General features: G+C 53.5%; 1 protein-coding gene across 2 annotated transcripts in view; it reads right to left on the bottom strand.

Annotated features, from left to right (window-relative positions):
- Positions 1–2,790: 2,790 nt before the first annotated feature.
- SH3BP1 (SH3 domain binding protein 1) overlaps positions 2,791–20,340 on the bottom strand; it is a 258,494-nt gene continuing 240,944 nt past the window's right edge. For both annotated transcript variants that reach the window (XM_073645218.1, XM_073645219.1), the window contains 3 exons: positions 17,371–17,485; positions 7,200–7,297; positions 2,791–3,364 (listed from right to left, as the gene is read on the bottom strand). In XM_073645218.1, the coding sequence (XP_073501319.1) occupies positions 3,099–3,364; positions 7,200–7,297; positions 17,371–17,485 (479 nt within the window). In that variant the 3' untranslated portion in view covers positions 2,791–3,098. The remainder of the gene's footprint in view (positions 3,365–7,199; positions 7,298–17,370; positions 17,486–20,340) is intronic.

A 20,340-nucleotide genomic window follows, 5' to 3' on the forward strand; every position in this document is an offset into this window, starting at 1 on the left:
TTTTGAGCGTTGGCCTGACCGGAAAAGCAAGAGAACTTTTAATAACTTGTCTTCGGTGGATCAGAGATGTTACTCTACCATTCGCAGTGCATTGCTAGAGAGGTATGCCGTCACGCCGGAAACCTACCGGAGGAAGTTTCAGACTGAGAGGCCCGCTGCACACACACATCGGAGTTTGCCAACACGCTACGGACGGCATGCACTCAGTGGATAGAAGGACTGGGGGCTCGGGAAGCAGAATATGTAATGGATATAGTCATGCTGGAACAATTTATGTCAAAGCTCCCAGGTAATTTAAAAGAATGGGTGGCAGATAGAAAACCACTTAGCCTGGATGAGGCTGCAAGATTGGCTGATGATTGGTCCGCTAATCGACCAGGGCAACGTGGAAGTACAGCCCCAGTGAGTCGGGAACAGGAGCTTACAGGGAGGCCATCAAGACCCAAGGACCGGTCAGAGGAGGAACGGCAGGGAGTTTGGACTTCACAAAGAGGGAGAGTTTGCCCAAGCCTACAAGTACGGCCCGTGTTGGGGCGAGGAGGGCTAAGCTGCCATAACTGTGGACGCATGGGACATTTTGCCAGGGAATGCTGGGAACATTCTAGCCCACATCACAACCTAGGACGAGGATTGGTGTGGCATTGGGCCAATGTCGTAACCCAAAGCCAAGGACCGGTTCTCACTGCTGAGCGGCACTATCTGCAGACTAACCCCCCACCTGTGGTAATACACAAAATACAATGACTGCTACCATGAAGGAATGTGACCTGGGGGAGGTAAATGACATCAGGGAGGAGGCCCAGGGACTTCAGAAAACTGGTTCTACCCTCACCCTGGTCAGCCCAGATATTGTCCCCCCAGAACACTATTTACCTGGCCGCCAAGTGACTATCCCCCTAACTGGGTGCCAGCACTCTGGGGTTGGTCGCAATGGATACAAGTTTGGTTCTCATCGGGCACGTGGGGAGTTTTCCAGGACAAACCGGGGATCAGGGGGGGGGATATGAAGGACTCCAAGGAAGGGACAGACCCCTGATCCAGCGAACTAAATACAGAGTCCTCGTCCCAGGGTTCCCCCATCAGGGAGTTTGCAGGATATGAAAGATCAAATGAGAGAAGCTGGAGATGTCTACTATGTTGATGTGCACCAGGGTGGAATGGGGACTGTGGAGTATATTCACAAGGGCGACATGGAATATGCTTTGAGGAAACTGGATGATACAAAGTTTCATTCTCATAAAGGCGAGACCTCTTATATTCGTGTCCCTGCTGAAAAAGTGAGAGAGGAGTGTGAGGACCTGGCCACTTACTAAATACTTTTCCAGCACTGAGCGCCCATTTTCTTAGATCTTATTTTTGTGTTTTGTTAGTGATTTGTTTGCTCATTAGTTCAACCTCAGATATCAATTCCATTCAGTGACCTTATCTCAGTGGCCTTGGGCCAATGTTCTTTCAGCCAACGGACCCCTTGGACCCCTTATGTAGATGGAAAGAGTATAGACGCAGAGGAGCCGTCACCACAGGGGGTCTCACATGCAGTCTCCGATGGCTTCCACCTGAGGAAATATCTCCAGTAAGACACAATTAGCTGGAGGAAGGAGGGCTGAGCTCTTCTGTCCATTCAGGGGGCTCAACCCAGTGAAGGAGAAGAGACATGATTTTAGTCAGAGTTGTGTGGAAGGACATTGAAGGAGGAGGATGGAGACGGTGGACTTGGTAGGATGGATGGATAAACATGTTACCATTATGGATTATGTCGTTTGGATTTACACTTTCTTAAAAGGATTGTTGCTGCTGGATACTTGTGCTTTCATCGTTTTATCTGCCATCTAGAGGATCATGGACTGTGGCTACAGACTATACTGGCTGGAGATACGAAATCTGTGGGCCAACCAAAAGTTGCGAGACAGTGAGTATGGCCTGGCACAAAGTCAGTGGAACTACCAATCCCAGGTTGGGAACTTGATGACTGAGAGAACTGTATTTTGGCCACTTACCTGGAATTGCTTTATTACCATGGATGTGATTATTAAAATATTGTTGCATCGTTAACCTGCCGAGGTGATTACTTACAACCCTCAACCTCTGGTTGTTACACTGACCCTAATTGGGGTCAGTGGTACTCTCCGCTAGGCCGCAAGTCTCCAAGACGTAAGTCACTTGGTACCCAGAGTGTTTGTCGTGCAGGCCGTCTTTGTTCCCTTTGCCCCGGCCCACACACTGTACCATAAGTCTACGCTGGAAGTAATGGCCCGATTCACTCAGAACTTCTCGTCAGCACGACATTCTGTCTTGTCTGAAGGTCAGAGTCCGACCTTCGGGTCTTGACTGGCGAAGTCCGGACGAGGCGTCTCGATTGACCGGCGAAGTCCGGACGAGGCGTCTCGATTGACCGGCGAAGTCCGGACGTGGCGCCTCGATTGACCGACGATGTCTCACCTGCTCTGGTATCAAGTCATTCATAGTTAGCTACGTTCCGGGAGTGACCACGCGCTCTTTACACTGCTCCCTTATCCTCTCCTTCTCACATTCTGGCACCAACTGAGTTCTTGCTTCGCCACTCCGGCCTTTTAGATTTATCAACTGCGCCACAGCTGTTACCTGACCTGGCGTCCCCTTCAAGCTCTTCCCTCAGAGAATCCTCTCTCCATCTTTCAGTTCCCGTCTGTTCGGTTCTCCAGCAGATGGCGCCATTTGGTTGTGCGTGCTGTGGAGCGTTGAGCGATGACCTCTTCCGCTCTCCACCCCCTTACTCTGCTCCTTTGGGTAAATTATCACCATGCCCCAGTGTGCAGCTGAATATTTTATTATTCATTTACTATGATCAATTACACTTTTAGCATCGACATAGTGTGGATGGAAACGCTTAAAATAAATGGAGTTAATTAACTGTTTAATGACCACAGGAGCCAGTCCCATGTTTTATACAAAAGTTAAAAGCAGTATGGTGTCTGTCCAGGGTTCTGCACCAGATCCCATAAGAAGCTGCAGCATATTATCAGGTAACACACGACGGAAGATTTCTACCATGAGTCTCTTGCACTTAGACTGGAGCAGTCTGTGTGAAATAAAAGTTTTCGGTGGAGAACTCTGTTCTTCTAGTTGTCTGCAGATTGAATGCGGTTCCTGGGTAGAGGTTGTGGAGCAATTCTCCCTGTATGTCCTCCCTCTGCTTTCTCATTAGGGCCCTTGGCTGGCGGGGGCGGATTAGGTGGGGGCACATTTGGTACTTTAAGACTGCCACCAATATTCCTCCTAGGTATTGGTTGGGGAGTTTGGAATTCTTCGAAGTTGTCATTGTTGGTAGATCCTTGAGGTGGCGCAGATGGAGGAGCAATGGGACGCTGTGGAGCTGGTCGCTTCACTGAAAAATAAAAGAAATACAGTGAATCCTAGCATATAAAAGAGCTATGCGAGCCCAGACGCTGCCAGTCCCTTAGTGCGGCACAGTAGGCTCGGCGGTGCCAGTCCCTTAGTGCGGCACAGTAGGCTCGGCGGTGCCAGTCCCTTAGTGCGGCACAGTAGGCTCGGCGGTGCCAGTCCCTTAGTGCGGCACAGTAGGCACCGCGGTGCCAGTCCCTTAGTGCGGCACAGTAGGCACCGCGGTGCCAGTCCCTTAGTGCGGCACAGTAGGCACCGCGGTGCCAGTCCCTTAGTGCGGCACAGTAGGCTCGGCGGTGCCAGTCCCTTAGTGCGGCACAGTAGGCTCGGCGATGCCAGTCCCTTAGTGCGGCACAGTAGGCTCGGCGGTGCCAGTCCCTTAGTGCGGCACAGTAGACTCGGCGGTGCCAGTTCCTTAGTGCGGCACAGTCCCTTAGTGTGGCACAGTAGGCTCGACGGTGCCAGTCCCTTAGTGCGGCACAATAAGCTCAGCGGTGCCAGTCCCTTAGTGCGGCACAGTAGGCGCAGCGGTGCCAGTCCCTTAGTGCGGCACAGTAGGCTCGGCAGTGCCAGTTCCTTAGTGCGGCACAATAAGCTCAGCGGTGCCAGTCCCTTAGTGCGGCACAGTAGGCTCAGCGGTGCCAGTCCCATAGTGCGGCACAGTAGGCTCAGCGGTGCCAGTCCCATAGTGCGGCACAGTAGGCACGGCGGTGCCAGTCCCTTAGTGCGGCACAATAAGCTCAGCGGTGCCAGTCCCTTAGTGCGGCACAGTAGGCTCAGCGGTGCCAGTCCTTTAGTGCGGCACAATAAGCTCAGCGGTGCCAGTCCCTTAGTGCGGCACAATAAGCTCAGCGGTGCCAGTCCCTTAGTGCGGCACAGTAGGCTCAGCGGTGCCAGTCCCTTAGTGCGGCACAATAAGCTCAGCGGTGCCAGTCCCTTAGTGCGGCACAATAAGCTCAGCGGTGCCAGTCCCTTAGTGCGGCACAGTAGGCTCAGCGGTGCCAGTCCCTTAGTGCGGCACAATAAGCTCAGCGGTGCCAGTCCCATAGTGCGGCACAGTAGGCTCAGCGGTGCCAGTCCCATAGTGCGGCACAGTAGGCTCGGCGGTGCCAGTCCCTTAGTGCGGCACAATAAGCTCAGCGGTGCCAGTCCCTTAGTGCGGCACAATAAGCTCAGCGGTGCCAGTCCCTTAGTGCGGCACAGTAGGCTCAGCGGTGCCAGTCCCATAGTGCGGCACAGTAGGCTCGGCGGTGCCAGTCCCTTAGTGCGGCACAATAAGCTCAGCGGTGCCAGTCCCTTAGTGCGGCACAATAAGCTCAGCGGTGCCAGTCCCTTAGTGCGGCACAGTAGGCTCAGCGGTGCCAGTCCCTTAGTGCGGCACAATAAGCTCAGCGGTGCCAGTCCCTTAGTGCGGCACAATAAGCTCAGCGGTGCCAGTCCCTTAGTGCGGCACAGTAGGCTCAGCGGTGCCAGTCCCTTAGTGCGGCACAATAAGCTCAGCGGTGCCAGTCCCATAGTGCGGCACAGTAGGCTCAGCGGTGCCAGTCCCATAGTGCGGCACAGTAGGCTCGGCGGTGCCAGTCCCTTAGTGCGGCACAATAAGCTCAGCGGTGCCAGTCCCTTAGTGCGGCACAGTAGGCTCAGCGGTGCCAGTCTCTTAGTGCGGCACAGTAGGCTCGGCGGTGCCAGTTCCTTAGTGCGGCACAGTAGGCTCGGCGGTGCCAGCTCCTTAGTGCGGCACAATAAGCTCATCGGTGCCAGTCCCTTAGTGCGGCACAATAAGCTCAGCGGTGCCAGTCCCTTAGTGCGGCACAGTAGGCTCATCGGTGCCAGTCTCTTAGTGCGGCACAGTAGGCTCGGCGGTGCCAGTTCCTTAGTGCGGCACAGTAGGCTCGGCGGTGCCAGTTCCTTAGTGCGGCACAATAAGCTCAGCGGTGCCAGTCCCTTAGTGCGGCACAGTAGGCTCAGCGGTGCCAGTCTCTTAGTGCGGCACAGTAGGCTCGGCGGTGCCAGTTCCTTAGTGCGGCACAGTAGGCTCGGCGGTGCCAGCTCCTTAGTGCGGCACAATAAGCTCATTGGTGCCAGTCCCTTAGTGCGGCACAATAAGCTCAGCGGTGCCAGTCCCTTAGTGCGGCACAGTAGGCTCAGCGGTGCCAGTCTCTTAGTGCGGCACAGTAGGCTCGGCGGTGCCAGTTCCTTAGTGTGGCACAGTAGGCTCGGCGGTGCCAGTTCCTTAGTGCGGCACAATAAGCTCAGCGGTGCCAGTCCCTTAGTGCGGCACAATAAGCTCAGCGGTGCCAGTCCCTTAGTGCGGCACAATAAGCTCAGCGGTGCCAGTCCCTTAGTGCGGCACAGTAGGCTCAGCGGTGCCAGTCCCTTAGTGCGGCACAATAAGCTCAGCGGTGCCAGTCCCATAGTGCGGCACAGTAGGCTCAGCGGTGCCAGTCCCATAGTGCGGCACAGTAGGCTCAGCGGTGCCAGTCCCTTAGTGCGGCACAATAAGCTCAGCGGTGCCAGTCCCTTAGTGCGGCACAGTAGGCTCAGCGGTGCCAGTCTCTTAGTGCGGCACAGTAGGCTCGGCGGTGCCAGTTCCTTAGTGCGGCACAGTAGGCTCGGCGGTGCCAGCTCCTTAGTGCGGCACAATAAGCTCATTGGTGCCAGTCCCTTAGTGCAGCACAATAAGCTCAGCGGTGCCAGTCCCTTAGTGCGGCACAGTAGGCTCAGCGGTGCCAGTCTCTTAGTGCGGCACAGTAGGCTCGGCGGTGCCAGTTCCTTAGTGCGGCACAGTAGGCTCGGCGGTGCCAGTCCCTTAGTGCGGCACAATAAGCTCAGCGGTGCCAGTCCCTTAGTGCGGCACAGTAGGCTCAGCGGTGCCAGTCTCTTAGTGCGGCACAGTAGGCTCGGCAGTGCCAGTTCCTTAGTGCGGCACAGTAGGCTCGGCGGTGCCAGCTCCTTAGTGCGGCACAATAAGCTCATTGGTGCCAGTCCCTTAGTGCGGCACAATAAGCTCAGCGGTGCCAGTCCCTTAGTGCGGCACAGTAGGCTCAGCGGTGCCAGTCTCTTAGTGCGGCACAGTAGGCTCGGCAGTGCCAGTTCCTTAGTGCGGCACAGTAGGCTCGGCGGTGCCAGTTCCTTAGTGCGGCACAATAAGCTCAGTGGTGCCAGTCCCTTAGTGCGGCACAATAAGCTCAGTGGTGTCAGTCCCTTAGTGCGGCACAGTAGGCTCAGTGGTGCCAGTCTCTTAGTGCGGCACAGTAGGCTCGGCGGTGCCAGTTCCTAAGTGCGGCACAGTAGGCTCAGTGGTGCCAGTCTCTTAGTGCGGCACAGTAGGCTCGGCGGTGCCAGTTCCTAAGTGCGGCACAGTAGGCTCGGCGGTGCCAGTTCCTTAGTGCGGCACAATAAGCTCAGTGGTGCCAGTCCCTTAGTGCGGCACAGTAGGCTCAGTGGTGCCAGTCTCTTAGTGCGGCACAGTAGGCTCGGCGGTGCCAGTTCCTAAGTGCGGCACAGTAGGCTCAGTGGTGCCAGTCTCTTAGTGCGGCACAGTAGGCTCGGCGGTGCCAGTTCCTAAGTGCGGCACAGTAGGCTCGGCGGTGCCAGTTCCTTAGTGCGGCACAATAAGCTCAGTGGTGCCAGTCCCTTAGTGCGGCACAGTAGGCTCAGTGGTGCCAGTCCCTTAGTGCGGCACAGTAGGCTCAGTGGTGCCAGTCTCTTAGTGCGGCACAGTAGGCTCGGCGGTGCCAGTTCCTAAGTGCGGCACAGTAGGCTCAGTGCTTAGCATGAGGTCTCCAGATAATGAAGACGTTAACGGCTTTTCTCACCTTTCCGAGCTGTAGTTGGGCTGAATTCTGGTGGAATCGATGTGTTACTTCCGGCCTCAACAAGAGGTGATGAAAGATCAGTCAGGACTTCAGCTTCTCTGCAATAGACACCAATGCATCAATAGCGTAATGTGTAGTCTGCAGCAGGATGTAGGGACAGAGAGCCTGATTCCAGCAACGTCACTTACTGGGCTGCTTGGTGGAGTTTTCATAGAATCTCTGTTTTATATGTTGTAGATGTAGAAGTGGTCAAGATGCTGAGCTGTGTGTGACCCCGCCCACACCCCCGACAGCTTCCTGTGTGTGACCCCGCCCACACCCCCGACAGCTTCCTGTGTGTGACCCCGCCCACACCCCCGACAGCTTCCTGTGTGTGACCCCGCCCACACCCCCGACAGCTTCCTGTGTGTGACCCCGCCCACACCCCCGACAGCTTCCTGTGTGTGACCCCGCCCACACCCCCGACAGCTTCCTGTGTGTGACCCCGACCACACCCCCGACAGCTTCCTGTGTGTGACCCCGACCACACCCCCGACAGCTTCCTGTGTGTGACCCCGACCACACCCCCGACAGCTTCCTGTGTGTGACCCCGACCACACCCCCGACAGCTTCCTGTGTGTGACCCCGACCACACCCCCGACAGCTTCCTGTGTGTGACCCCGACAGCTTCCTGTGTGACCCCGCCCACACCCCCGACAGCTTCCTGTGTGACCCCGCCCACCCGACAGCTTCCTGTGTGTGACCACGCCCACACCCCCGACAGCTTCCTGTGTGTGACCCCGCCCACACCCCCGACAGCTTCCTGTGTGTGACCCCGCCCACACCCCCGACAGCTTCCTGTGTGTGACCCCGCCCACACCCCCGACAGCTTCCTGTGTGTGACCCCGCCCACACCCCCGACAGCTTCCTGTGTGTGACCCCGCCCACACCCCCGACAGCTTCCTGTGTGTGACCCCGCCCACACCCCCGACAGCTTCCTGTGTGTGACCCCGCCCACACCCCCGACAGCTTCCTGTGTGTGACCCCGACCACACCCCCGACAGCTTCCTGTGTGTGACCCCGACCACACCCCCGACAGCTTCCTGTGTGTGACCCCGCCCACACCCCCGACAGCTTCCTGTGTGTGACCCCGCCCACACCCCCGACAGCTTCCTGTGTGTGACCCCGCCCACACCCCCGACAGCTTCCTGTGTGTGACCCCGCCCACACCCCCGACAGCTTCCTGTGTGTGACCCCGCCCACACCCCCGACAGCTTCCTGTGTGTGACCCCGCCCACACCCCCGACAGCTTCCTGTGTGTGACCCCGCCCACACCCCCGACAGCTTCCTGTGTGTGACCCCGCCCACACCCCCGACAGCTTCCTGTGTGTGACCCCGCCCACACCCCCGACAGCTTCCTGTGTGTGACCCCGCCCACACCCCCGACAGCTTCCTGTGTGTGACCCCGCCCACACCCCCGACAGCTTCCTTGTGTGACCCCGCCCACACCCCCGACAGCTTCCTTGTGTGACCCCGCCCACACCCCCGACAGCTTCCTTGTGTGACCCCGCCCACACCCCCGACAGCTTCCTTGTGTGACCCCGCCCACACCCCCGACAGCTTCCTTGTGTGACCCCGCCCACACCCCCGACAGCTTCCTTGTGTGACCCCGCCCACACCCCGACAGCTTCCTTGTGTGACCCCGCCCACACCCCCGACAGCTTCCTTGTGTGACCCCGCCCACACCCCGACAGCTTCCTTGTGTGACCCCGCCCACACCCCCGACAGCTTCCAGTGTGTGACCCCGCCCACACCCCTGACTAGCAGCCTAGTGTGTGACCCCGCCCACACCCCTGACTGACAGCTTCCTTTGTGTGACCCCGCCCACACCCCTGACTAGCAGCCTAGTGTGTGACCCCGCCCACACCCCTGACTGGCAGCCTTGTGTGTGACCCCGCCCACACCCGACAGTGTCCTGTGTGTGACCCCGCCCACACCCCTGACAGCTTCCTGTGTGTGACCCCGCCCACACCCCCGACAGCTTCCAGTGTGTGACCCCGCCCACACCCCTGACTAGCAGTCTAGTGTGTGACCCCACCCACACCCCTGACTAGCAGCCTAGTGTGTGACCCCGCCCACACCCGACAGTGTCCTGTGTGTGACCCCGCCCACACCCCTGACAGCTTCCTGGGTGTAATCCCGCCCACACCCCTGACTGGCGGCTTCCTTTGTGTGACCCCACCCACACCCCTGACTGGCGGCTTCTTGCGTGTGACCCCACCCACACCCCTGACTGGCGGCTTCTTGCGTGTGACCCCGCCCACACCCCTGACTGGTGGCTTCTTGCGTGTGACCCCGCCCACACCCCTGACTGGCGGCTTCTTGCGTGTGACCCCGCCCACACCCCTGACTGGTGGCTTCTTGCATGTGACCCCGCCCACACCCCTGACTGGCAGCCTTGTGTGTGACCCCGCCCACACCCGACAGTGTCCTGTGTGTGACCCCGCCCACACCCCTGACAGCTTCCTGGGTGTAATCCCGCCCACACCCCTGACTGGCAGCCTCTTGTGTGTTACCCCGCCCACACCCCTGACTGGCGGCTTCCTTTGTGTGACCCCACCCACACCCCTGACTGGCGGCTTCTTGCGTGTGACCCCGCCCACACCCCTGACTGGTGGCTTCTTGCGTGTGACCCCGCCCACACCCCTGACTGGCGGCTTCTTGCGTGTGACCCCGCCCACACCCCTGACTGGTGGCTTCTTGCATGTGACCCCGCCCACACCCCTGACTGGCAGCTTCCTCTATACAGTGGGGAAAATAATTATTTGATCTCTTGCTGTTATTGTAAGTTTGCCCACTGACATGCACAGTCTATAATTTTAAGGGTAGGTTAATTTTAACATTGAGAGATAGAATATCCAAAAAAACAAGAAAATCACATTGTATAAATGAGATAAATTTATTTGCATTTTGCAGTGAGAAATAAGTATTTGATCCCTCTGGCAAACAACATTTAATACTGGGTGGCAAAACCTTTGTTGGCAGCACAGCAGTCAGACGTTGTTTGTAGTTGATGATGAGGGTTGTGCACATGTCAGGAGGAGTTTTGGTCCACTCCTCCTTGCAGATCATCTCTAAATCATTCAGGTTTTGAGGCTGTCGCTTGGCAACTTGGAGCTTCAACTCCCTCCATAAGTTTTCTATGGGATTAAGGTCTGGAGACTGGCTAGGCCACTCCATGACCTTACTGTGCTTATTTTGAGCCACTCCTTTGTTGCCTTGGTTGTATGTTTTGGGTCATTGTCTTACTTGAAGACTCAGCCACGACCCATCTTCAATGCTCTTACTGAGGGAAGGAGGTTGTTGACCAAAATCTTGCGATACGTGACCCCATCCATCTTCCCTTCAGTACGGTGTACTCGTCATGTCCTCTTTGCAGAAAAGCACCCTCAAAGTATAATGTTTCCCCCACCATGCTTCACGGTTGGGACGATGTTCTTAAGGTTGTACTCATCCTTCTTCCTCTAAAATAAGGCGAGTTGAGTTAATGCCAAAGAGCTACATTTTTGTCTCATCTGACCACAGCACCTTCTCCCAATAACTCACAGAATAATCCAGGTGTTCATTTGCAAACTTCAGACGGGCCTGCACATGTGCCTTCTTGAGCAGGGGGACCTTGCGGGCACAGCAGGATTTTAAACCTTTAAGGCGTAATGTGTTACTAATGGTTTTCTTGGTGACTGTGGTCCCAGCTGCCTTGAGATCATTAACAAGTTTCCCCCGTGTAGTTTTAGGCTGATCTCTCACCTTCCTCATGATCAAGGATACCCCACGAGGTGAGATTTTGCAGGGTGCCCCAGATCGATGTCGACTGAAAATCTTTGTATTTCTTCCATTTTCTTACTATTGCACCAACAGTTGTCTCCTTCTCACCCGGCATGTTACTTATGGTTTTGTAGCCCATTCCAGCTTTGTGCAGGTCTATGATCTTGTCCCTGACATCCTTAGAAAGCTCTTTGGTCTTGCCCATGTTGTAGAGGTTAGAGTCTGACTGATTAATGGAGTCTGTGGACAGGAGTCATTTATACGGGTGACTATGTAAGACAGCTGTCTATACTGCAGGTAAGGAGCTGATTAGGAGCGTCTAACTGGTCTGTAGGAGCCAGAACTCATAATGGTTTGTAGGGGATCAAATACTTATTTCTCACTGCAAAATGCAAATACATTTATCTCATTTATACAATGTGATTTTCTTGATTTTTTTTGATTTTCTAGCTCTCAATGTTAAAATTATAGACTGTTCATGTCTGTGTCAGTGGGCAAACTTACAAAAACAGCAAGGGATCAAATACTTATTTCCCCCACTGTATATTGTCAACAAGCTGCCAATCAGTGGTGGGGCGGAGTTACACAGATTAGCCGGACTGGTCTGCACGTGAGACCTAGTCAAGCAGTGATAATCTCCTGCTTATAAAACACTGAATGTATTGAAACTACAGCAAGCTGCTGAGCAAGTGACACAACCCTGGAATCAGGCTCTCTGTCTCTACATTACGCTGCTCTCAGACAAACGGACTGGGACCAAAAAGCAGCCCTGACACAAAAACAAAACTCATCAGCCCACATACGAGTGTCCGTCACCCAAATCATAGAACACTGAGGGTATGTGCAGACGATCCGGAGCCGCTGCGGGTTTGAGGCTGCGTGTTATACAGCGTCCAGATGTTCCAGCATAGTGGATTTGTAGAAATCCCATGTCCACTACGCGTCTCCGTGCTCCTGCGGACCACCCGCGGACCACCCGCGGACACGGATATGTGGAGCGTCTTTACAGGCCGCAGCATGTCAACTCCTCTTGCGGGTCCGCATGTGGCTTTCCACATAGACCGAACCTCTAGGAGGAAAGTCCGCAGGTGAAAAATAAATGGCCACCGGCGGGTACTCTGCAGCGTCGGGCCGCAGGCGGCTCCGGACAGGGGCACATACCCCGACAGCGGGCACATACCCCGACAGCGGGCACATACCCCGACAGCGGGCACATACCCCGACAGCAAGCACGTACCCCGACAGCGGGCACATACCCCGACAGCAAGCACATACCCTGACAGGTTGTGCCGACATTTTGCTTTACTTGTTACACCAATCAAATGTGTTAAACAACCACTTTAAATATGTAAAGTGGCCATAGGGTGAATAGACATCAGTTCAACACAGACGACTGCCGACCATCATCACACTGCCGACCGTCACCCCACTGCCGACCGTCACCGCACTGCCGACCGTCACCCCACTGCCGACCGTCACCCCACTGCCGACCGTCACCCCACTGCCGACCGTCACCCCACTGCCGACCGTCAACCCCACTGCCGCCCGTCACCGCAATGCCGACCGTCACCGCAATGCCGACCGTCACCCCACTGCCGACCGTCAACCGCACTGCCGACCGTCAACCGCACTGCCGACCGTCAACCGCACTGCCGACCGTCAACCGCACTGCCGACCGTCAACCGCACTGCCGACCGTCAACCGCACTGCCGACCGTCACCGCACTGCCGACCGTCAACCGCACTGCCGACCGTCAACCGCACTGCCGACCGTCAACCGCACTGCCGACCGTCAACCGCACTGCCGACCGTCAACCGCACTGCCGACCGTCACCGCACTGCCGACCGTCACCGCACTGCCGACCATCACCGCACTGCCGACCATCACCGCACTGCAGACCATCATCACACTGCAGACCATCATCACACTGCAGACCATCATCGCACTGCAGACCATCATCGCACTGCAGACCATCATCGCACTGCAGACCATCATCACACTGCAGACCATCATCACACTGCCGACCATCATCACACTGCAGACTATGCTAAAAATACAGCACTGATCAGACAAAACGCTTAGTATCCACATTAAAGGGATTGCTCACCAGAAGACAGCCCCTTTTGAATGCTTCTAGTTTGCGCAATAAAAAAAAATGCCTTCTTGCCACCTAGACCAATGACCCTCCTCCGCTCCGAGTGCGGTGTCACCTAGCAATCTCATGACATTGTTTATGCACATAAGCGCTGCAGACTATCACAGGACGTTGATGATCTGCAGCCTGCTCTTGTGCCATAGACAATGTGGTGACAGCTGCGCTGCTCCTGAAGGAAGTGCGCTTCTATTTTATTCATCACGCTGGGGACACAAACTCTTTAAAAAGGACCGGCCACATCCCAAAATGCTATTAACTCTAGACATATGGGGTTCATTTGGCCTTTATTCGTCCCAGAGGCCTCCAGTTTTCGGTCAGAGGAGCAACAGGTGCGGCTTCAGTCCCCTCTCAGTACATAGCCCCCGGCACCGACTGACAGCCGGCACTGACTGACAGCCGGCACCGACTGACAGCCGGCTCAGCAGTGCCTCAGTATAGAGCTGGCTGTCAGTGATGGTGCACGGTAACAGCCGCCGTTCACTATGTGCTGAGCGGTGACTGAAGGTGCGCCCCTCCATGACTGAAAATCAGAGAAGTAAAGTGAACTCCCCCCGGCGGCAGGGCACCTTTAGAACACTGTGAACCTGCAGATTTATGTTGTTTTTTCACATGACAAATTCCCTTTAAAAGAGTCGTCCACTATTCAGACAACCCCTTCTGAATCCCTGTTTCCCCCAGTACAATAATATCACCCATAGTCACCTCCAGTGCTGGCGCCATTCCAGCGGTGTCGGCACTGGATCTCCCAGGCATCACGTGATATTGTTATGTCATGTGATCACTGCAGCCAATCAGCGCCGCCCTTGCTCTCCTCTCCTGCGGAAAGGTCAGATATCCAGAGAAAGTGAGAGCTGTGGCCGCCCTCTCACTTCCCCTAGATGTCAATTATGTCTGTAGGAGAGGAAAGCAAAGCAAGCGCTGATTGGCTGCAGTGATCACATGACATAACAATATCACGTGATGCCTGGGAGATCCAGTGCCGACACCGCTGGAATGGCGCCAGCACTGGAGGTGACTATGGGTGATATTATACTGGGGGAAACATAGGGATTGAGAAGGGGTTGTTTGAATAGTGGACAACCCCTTTAAGGCAAGACAGCAGCTACTATGGCCCTGATTCATCAAGACCCAAGAGCGGTGCTGTTCATTCAGGGCTTGATGAGGAGATGTGCTGGAGTGAGAGACGCTGGATCTATTACACGCTTCTTATTGAAGCCTGGTGTGTCTTAAAGTACACCTCCATGGCCAGGATTAAGATTTATGGCATAACATACACCGCAGCTCGTCACCAATTAGAGGAGCTGCAGCGTGTAACCCCCATTCCACCTCAGCTCTGCTCACTTTGGATGAAACTAGTGTGAGGGTTTGTGCCCACGATGCAGATTTGCAGCAGAAATTTCCGAGTATTTTTGTCTCTCCTTGCCAGAAAAAACGCATGCGCTTTTTACATGCATTTTTGACGCGTTTTCACATACGTTTTTTAAGAATTTGATAAGCGTTTTTGAGCATCAATGAAGCTAAATGAAGTTGGTGGGACACTGCTTAAGCCCTCGGATTACCATAGAACTGGGGTGAGTATTTTGGTTCATTTAAATGATTAAAGAATGGGTCTGTTGTATTTCAAATAAAGTGTTTACACTGCGTGTGTTTCTTTACATTGTTTGGTCATGAAAAGGTCTGATTGACAACTTGACATTACCAAACAAAAGAGCTGGGTGTCAGCTAGTCCCATTCACCCAATCTTCATTAGCATTTCTATTCACGTAATTTATGCGACTGCTGTGAGCTGTTTTTTCAGCCTGGGAAGATGCCATTAGGCAAACATGGTCCCTGACCATTAAATCACATCTCACAGCTGGTTCGTTAGCCCCTATGTCCCCCCGATCAGCACTCAGCAGCGCTTTGGACACAACGTATTTATGTTGCGTCCAAAATGCGGAGTTATAATGCCGCACTTTTGTTGTCGGTAAATGTGAATCCAGCACATATAACGACACTTCAAATCGGTCAAAATCTGCAGCGGAGACTAGTGTGTCCGCTACAGAAGTTGACATGCTGCGGCTGAGTTTGGGTACGTGGCCACGGTCAGGAGCCGCTGCAGGTTTGACGCTGCGTGTATATACAGCGTCCAGATGTTACAGCATAGTGGATGGGATCCCATGTCCGCTATGCGTGCATCTGAGGCTGCGGATCACCCGCGGACACTGACATGCGGTGAGTCTTTCAGGACCGCAGCATGTCAAATTCTCTTCTAGAGTCGCTAGTCTCCACAACAGAAATTTGACCACTAGAAAGTATTGAATACAGTAAATCCTCATGGTTCAGTGAACACATGTGGATTTACCTGCGTTCAACAGAATGCAACATTTTGGACGCAGCAAAAATTTGCGTCCAAAGCGCTGCTACGTCTGAATTATGGACACAGAGCCTAAAATAAAAAAAAATGGAGTGGGCTCCCGCGTCATTTTTATAAAGAGCAGAGGGAAAGCCGACCGCTGGGGGCTGATATTAGTAGCCACGTAAGGGGCCATTAGCCAACAATGTTCTATGGCTATTAATATCAGCACATAGCTGTTTGTTTAGCCTTTACTGGCTAGATTACAGGAGGACCCCAGAAAAAAAATTGACATGGGGTCCCCCTATAAAATCTAGCCAGCAAAGGCTAAACTAGACAACTGCAGGCTGATATTAATAGCCAGGGAAGGGGCCATGAATACTAGACCCCTCCACGGCTATTAACATCACCCCTCAGCAGTCCCAGAAATGGAGCTTCCATAAGATGCGCCAAATCTGGAGCTTAGCCTCGCTCTTCCCACTGCCCACTGCCGTGTAGCGGTGGCGAGTGGGGTAATGGGGTTGGGGTTCACATCAGCCTTGTATTGGCTGACATGAAGCCCAGGTTAGTAATGGAGGGCGTCTCGATCTCCTGAAAAAAACAAACAACATTCCTCACTTGTCTGTTGTCAAATACGCAATCCACGATCACGGCTGTCCTACGACGATCCGGATCATTTCTACAGCTGTGACATCAGCAATCAATGATGTCATAGCTGTAGAATACAGTACTGTATACTGATGGGTGTAAAATCACTCCCTGTACACTCAGCAGGTACACATCATATACACATGCATAATGGACAAGTGTACGCACAGACGTCTCACACCCCCGCAGACGTCTCACACCCCCGAAGACGTCTCACCCAAGCAGAAGTCTCACCCCCGCAGACGTCTCGCACCCCCACACAGACGTCTCCCACACAGACGTCTCGCACGCACACACACACAGACGTCTCGCACGCACACACACACAGACGTTTCGCACGCACACACACACAGACGTCTCGCACGCACACACACACAGACGTCTCGCACGCACACACACAGACGTCTCGCACGCACACACACACAGACGTCTCGCACGCACACACACACACACAGACGTCTCGCACGCACACACACACACAGACGTCTCGCACGCACACACACAGACGTCTCGCACGCACACACACACAGACGTCTCGCACGTACACACACGTACACAGACGTCTCGCACGCACACACACGTACACAGACGTCTCGCACACACACACACAGGCGTCTCGCACACACACAGGCGTCTCGCACACACACAGGCGTCTCGCACACACACAGGCGTCTCGCACACACACAGGCGTCTCGCACACACACAGGCGTCTCGCACACACACAGGCGTCTCGCACACACACACAGGCGTCTCGCACACACACAGGCGTCTCGCACACACACAGGCGTCTCGCACACACACAGGCGTCTCGCACACACACAGGCGTCTCGCACCCACACAGACGTCTCGCAAACACACAGACGTCTCGCAAACACACAGACGTCTCGCACACACACAGACGTCTCGCACACACACAGACGTCTCGCACACACACAGACGTCTCGCACACACACAGACATCTCGCACACACACAGACATCTCGCACACACACAGACGTCTCGCACCCTGATATCTCACACACTACTCTGCTGCAGGAGAGGTTGAAATTCTCAATAAGTTTGATGTGTCACATGACCCTCTTCCCATTGAAAAAAATAAAGTTGGATCCAAAATGGCCAAGTTCAAAATGGCCGCCATGGTCACCACCCATCTGGAAAAGTTTTCCCCCTCCCATATACTAATGTTCCACAAACAGGAAGTAGAGATCACCAACACATCCATGGACTTACCTGCAGGAGGTGGCTGGAAATGGGAAGCTTGCTGTGGGGACGTGTCCAATCCCTGGAGTCAACCCGCTCAGTGCTGTAGAAGTCACATAGTTTTCTGACACCCCAAAATCGACCTCTACAAAATGTGATCAGAGTGATTGACAGGTCATCCCTCGCTTCCCTCACTTGTGTTTCCTTCCTTTTGAAGTCCACACCATCAGGCTCTTCAAACCCTTCTCCCTGCGAGTGGTGGTTGTATATCGCCCTCCAGGCTCCTCCCGCCAGTTCCTGGATCACTTTACTACGTGGCTTCCTCACTTTCTATCCTGTGACATCCCCACCCTCATCATGGGCGACTTTAATATCCCCATTCATGATCCCCTCTCCTAATCTGCCTCTCATCTTCTTTCTCTAACCTCCTCATTCGGCCTCTCACGGTTTACTAACTCTCCTACAAGAAGACTGGAACACTCTGGACCTGGTCTTCTTATGACTCTGCTCGCTGCATGACTTTACTAACTCCCCTCTCCCACTCTCTGACCACAACCTTCTTTCCTTCTCTGTCAAGAACGATCTCCTCTCCAGGGACACCCCCACTTACCATACACACGGAAATCTACATGCCATCAATATTCAGCAGCTCATGGACAATCTACAGTCATCTTTATCTCCCATCCTCTCCCTCTCCTGTCCAGACTTAGCATTGTCACACTATAACACATTGCAGAGCGCCCTGGATGAAGCAGCACCTGCTACACGCAAAACGACCCGGCATAGACGGCAGCCCTGGCACACGATGCAGACACGTTTCCTCCAGCTCTGCTGAAGGTGTGCTGAGAGTCAGTGGAGAAAATCACTTTCAGCAGAAGACTTCATCCACTGTAACATCATGTCCTCCCTCTATCTGACACAATCTCTCCAAAACTGAACTCCTTATTTTTCCTCCCTCTACTAATCTACCTATATCTGACTTTGCAATTTCCTTGGGTGGTGCCACCATAACTCCCAAGCAGCACGCCCGCTCTCTTGGAGTCATATTTGACACACAACTTCCATTTATTCAATTATTCGCTCTTGTCACCTGCACCTTAAGAACTTCTCCAGAATCCGACCTTTTCTCACCTTTGACTCTGAAAAAACTCTTACTGTCACTCTTATTCACTCTCGTTTAGAGTACGGGAACCGTCTACTGATCGGTGTCCTTCTAATCAAACTCTCTCCTCTCCAATCCATCCTGAATGTCTATCAGGCCATCACCCCATCACCCCTGTAACCATTAATTCTTCACATTATGGCATCTGAGCATCTGGGATCTTTCCACTTTGTGTTGGCTTTTATTAGATCAGGCTTATTACTTTTGAGAAGAACTTTTGTTCTTGATCTAGCGCTGGGAAAAAAAGATAAAGCCAGGCTCTGTTTCCACATACACCCTCCAGTCTAGAACGCTGGAGTCCTAGTAAACATTGGAGGAAGGTTGGTGAGATCTGAGGACATTCACGAGAGGTGTCCCGGTATTTGTCCAGATATTTAATTGTTGGCTGAATATAATGTGTTCTCCATCGGGAGAGCGGAGCCGGTCACCACCGCACTCCTCTGACGGAGTCTAATATATTGAATTCCTTGTGTCGCCATCTTCTGAGACCCGTAAGGTTTTCAGTTATCAGTGGATGGAGCTGTGCAAGGGCTTATTTATTGAGATGACCTTTTTATTACTATCATATTGGGATAGATAGAACATTTTGATCACTTCTTCCACCAGTTTTAGTGTTGCAGCAATAAAAAAAAAAAACAGTTGATTTTTTTTTCTGTTTTCAGAGTTTAACGATCGAGTTGATTATATTTTTTACATCTTGATAAATCAGACTTTTGTGGATGCAGCGATACCACGTGTGTATTTTTCATTATCATTATTGGGGGGGAAAGGGTGGCCATTCGAACTTCTATGGGTTTCTTTTCATATTATTTTCCTAGGGGACTCGACCCTGCGATCTCTCTGATCATTTGTGCATTATACAGCAGTATCACAGCATTGCTGCATATAGTAAAAAATCAGGGTCTCTGAAGCCCATCACAGAGGAACTCCATGATGACAGGCACCGAGATATTCAACAGACCCCCACCTATCATAGCAACCCATCGGAGCCGGCAATCGTATCACGGGGGTGCCAATGGGCTCACAGAATGATGCCCCCATGCTGGCTGTGAATATCAGCAGTATTTAACAGGCTAGCAGTCGCGGGCAGCTGTTAGAGACAGGTCCGGGATGTGTGTAAGGCCTCATTAACACGTCAGTGTGTCCGGTACCTACTGGAGACACTTACACACTGCACATGTCAGTGTGTTTCCATCGACCTTGTGTCTGTGGGCAAAACACGCTGACATGTACAATATTTATCAGCAGCACGGGCCGCAAAATGTCCCGCACACGTGCACACTGATGACATCCGTGTGTCATCCGGATCACACGTACCGGCGCTGGGAATCAGTGTACAGTTAGCGCTGTTCTCAAGCGCCGGGTGCTGAAGGCAACTCTCTTCATTGTCCCCTGCTTGCTCTGAGATCAATGTCAGCAGGGGACATTGCTGAGAGTAGTAGTCTGCCCCTGCTGTGTCCAGCAAGTGTAAAATGAAGAATAAAATAAAAAACACATTATACTCACCTCTGCACCTAATCTCCTGAAGCCATTGTCTCCTGTAACCAAACCAAAAATGAAAATAAAAAAATCACAATTTTTCTCACCTTTCTGAAGTGTAGATGATCCAGGGTCCCACTTAGTAATCCGTCTGTGTGAAATTTCTTCATCAGCAGAAGCGATGGCTTGAGGCGACCACTGACGCTGAGGAGCAGGGCAGAATGACTCACTGTAGCGAGCAGGCCCCTGAACTGCTCTGTGCTCACTGAGTCACACTCCTCTGCTCCTCAGCATGAGCGGTTGCCTCAAGCCGCCGCAGACCTTGATACAGAAATGTTGGTCAGATGGATTACGATGTA

This window comes from Phyllobates terribilis, unplaced genomic scaffold, assembly GCF_046119375.1.
Source record: "Phyllobates terribilis strain yellow unplaced genomic scaffold, ASM4611937v1 Scaffold_8__6_contigs__length_399053987, whole genome shotgun sequence".
In the NCBI taxonomy this organism is placed as follows: Eukaryota; Metazoa; Chordata; class Amphibia; order Anura; family Dendrobatidae; genus Phyllobates; species Phyllobates terribilis.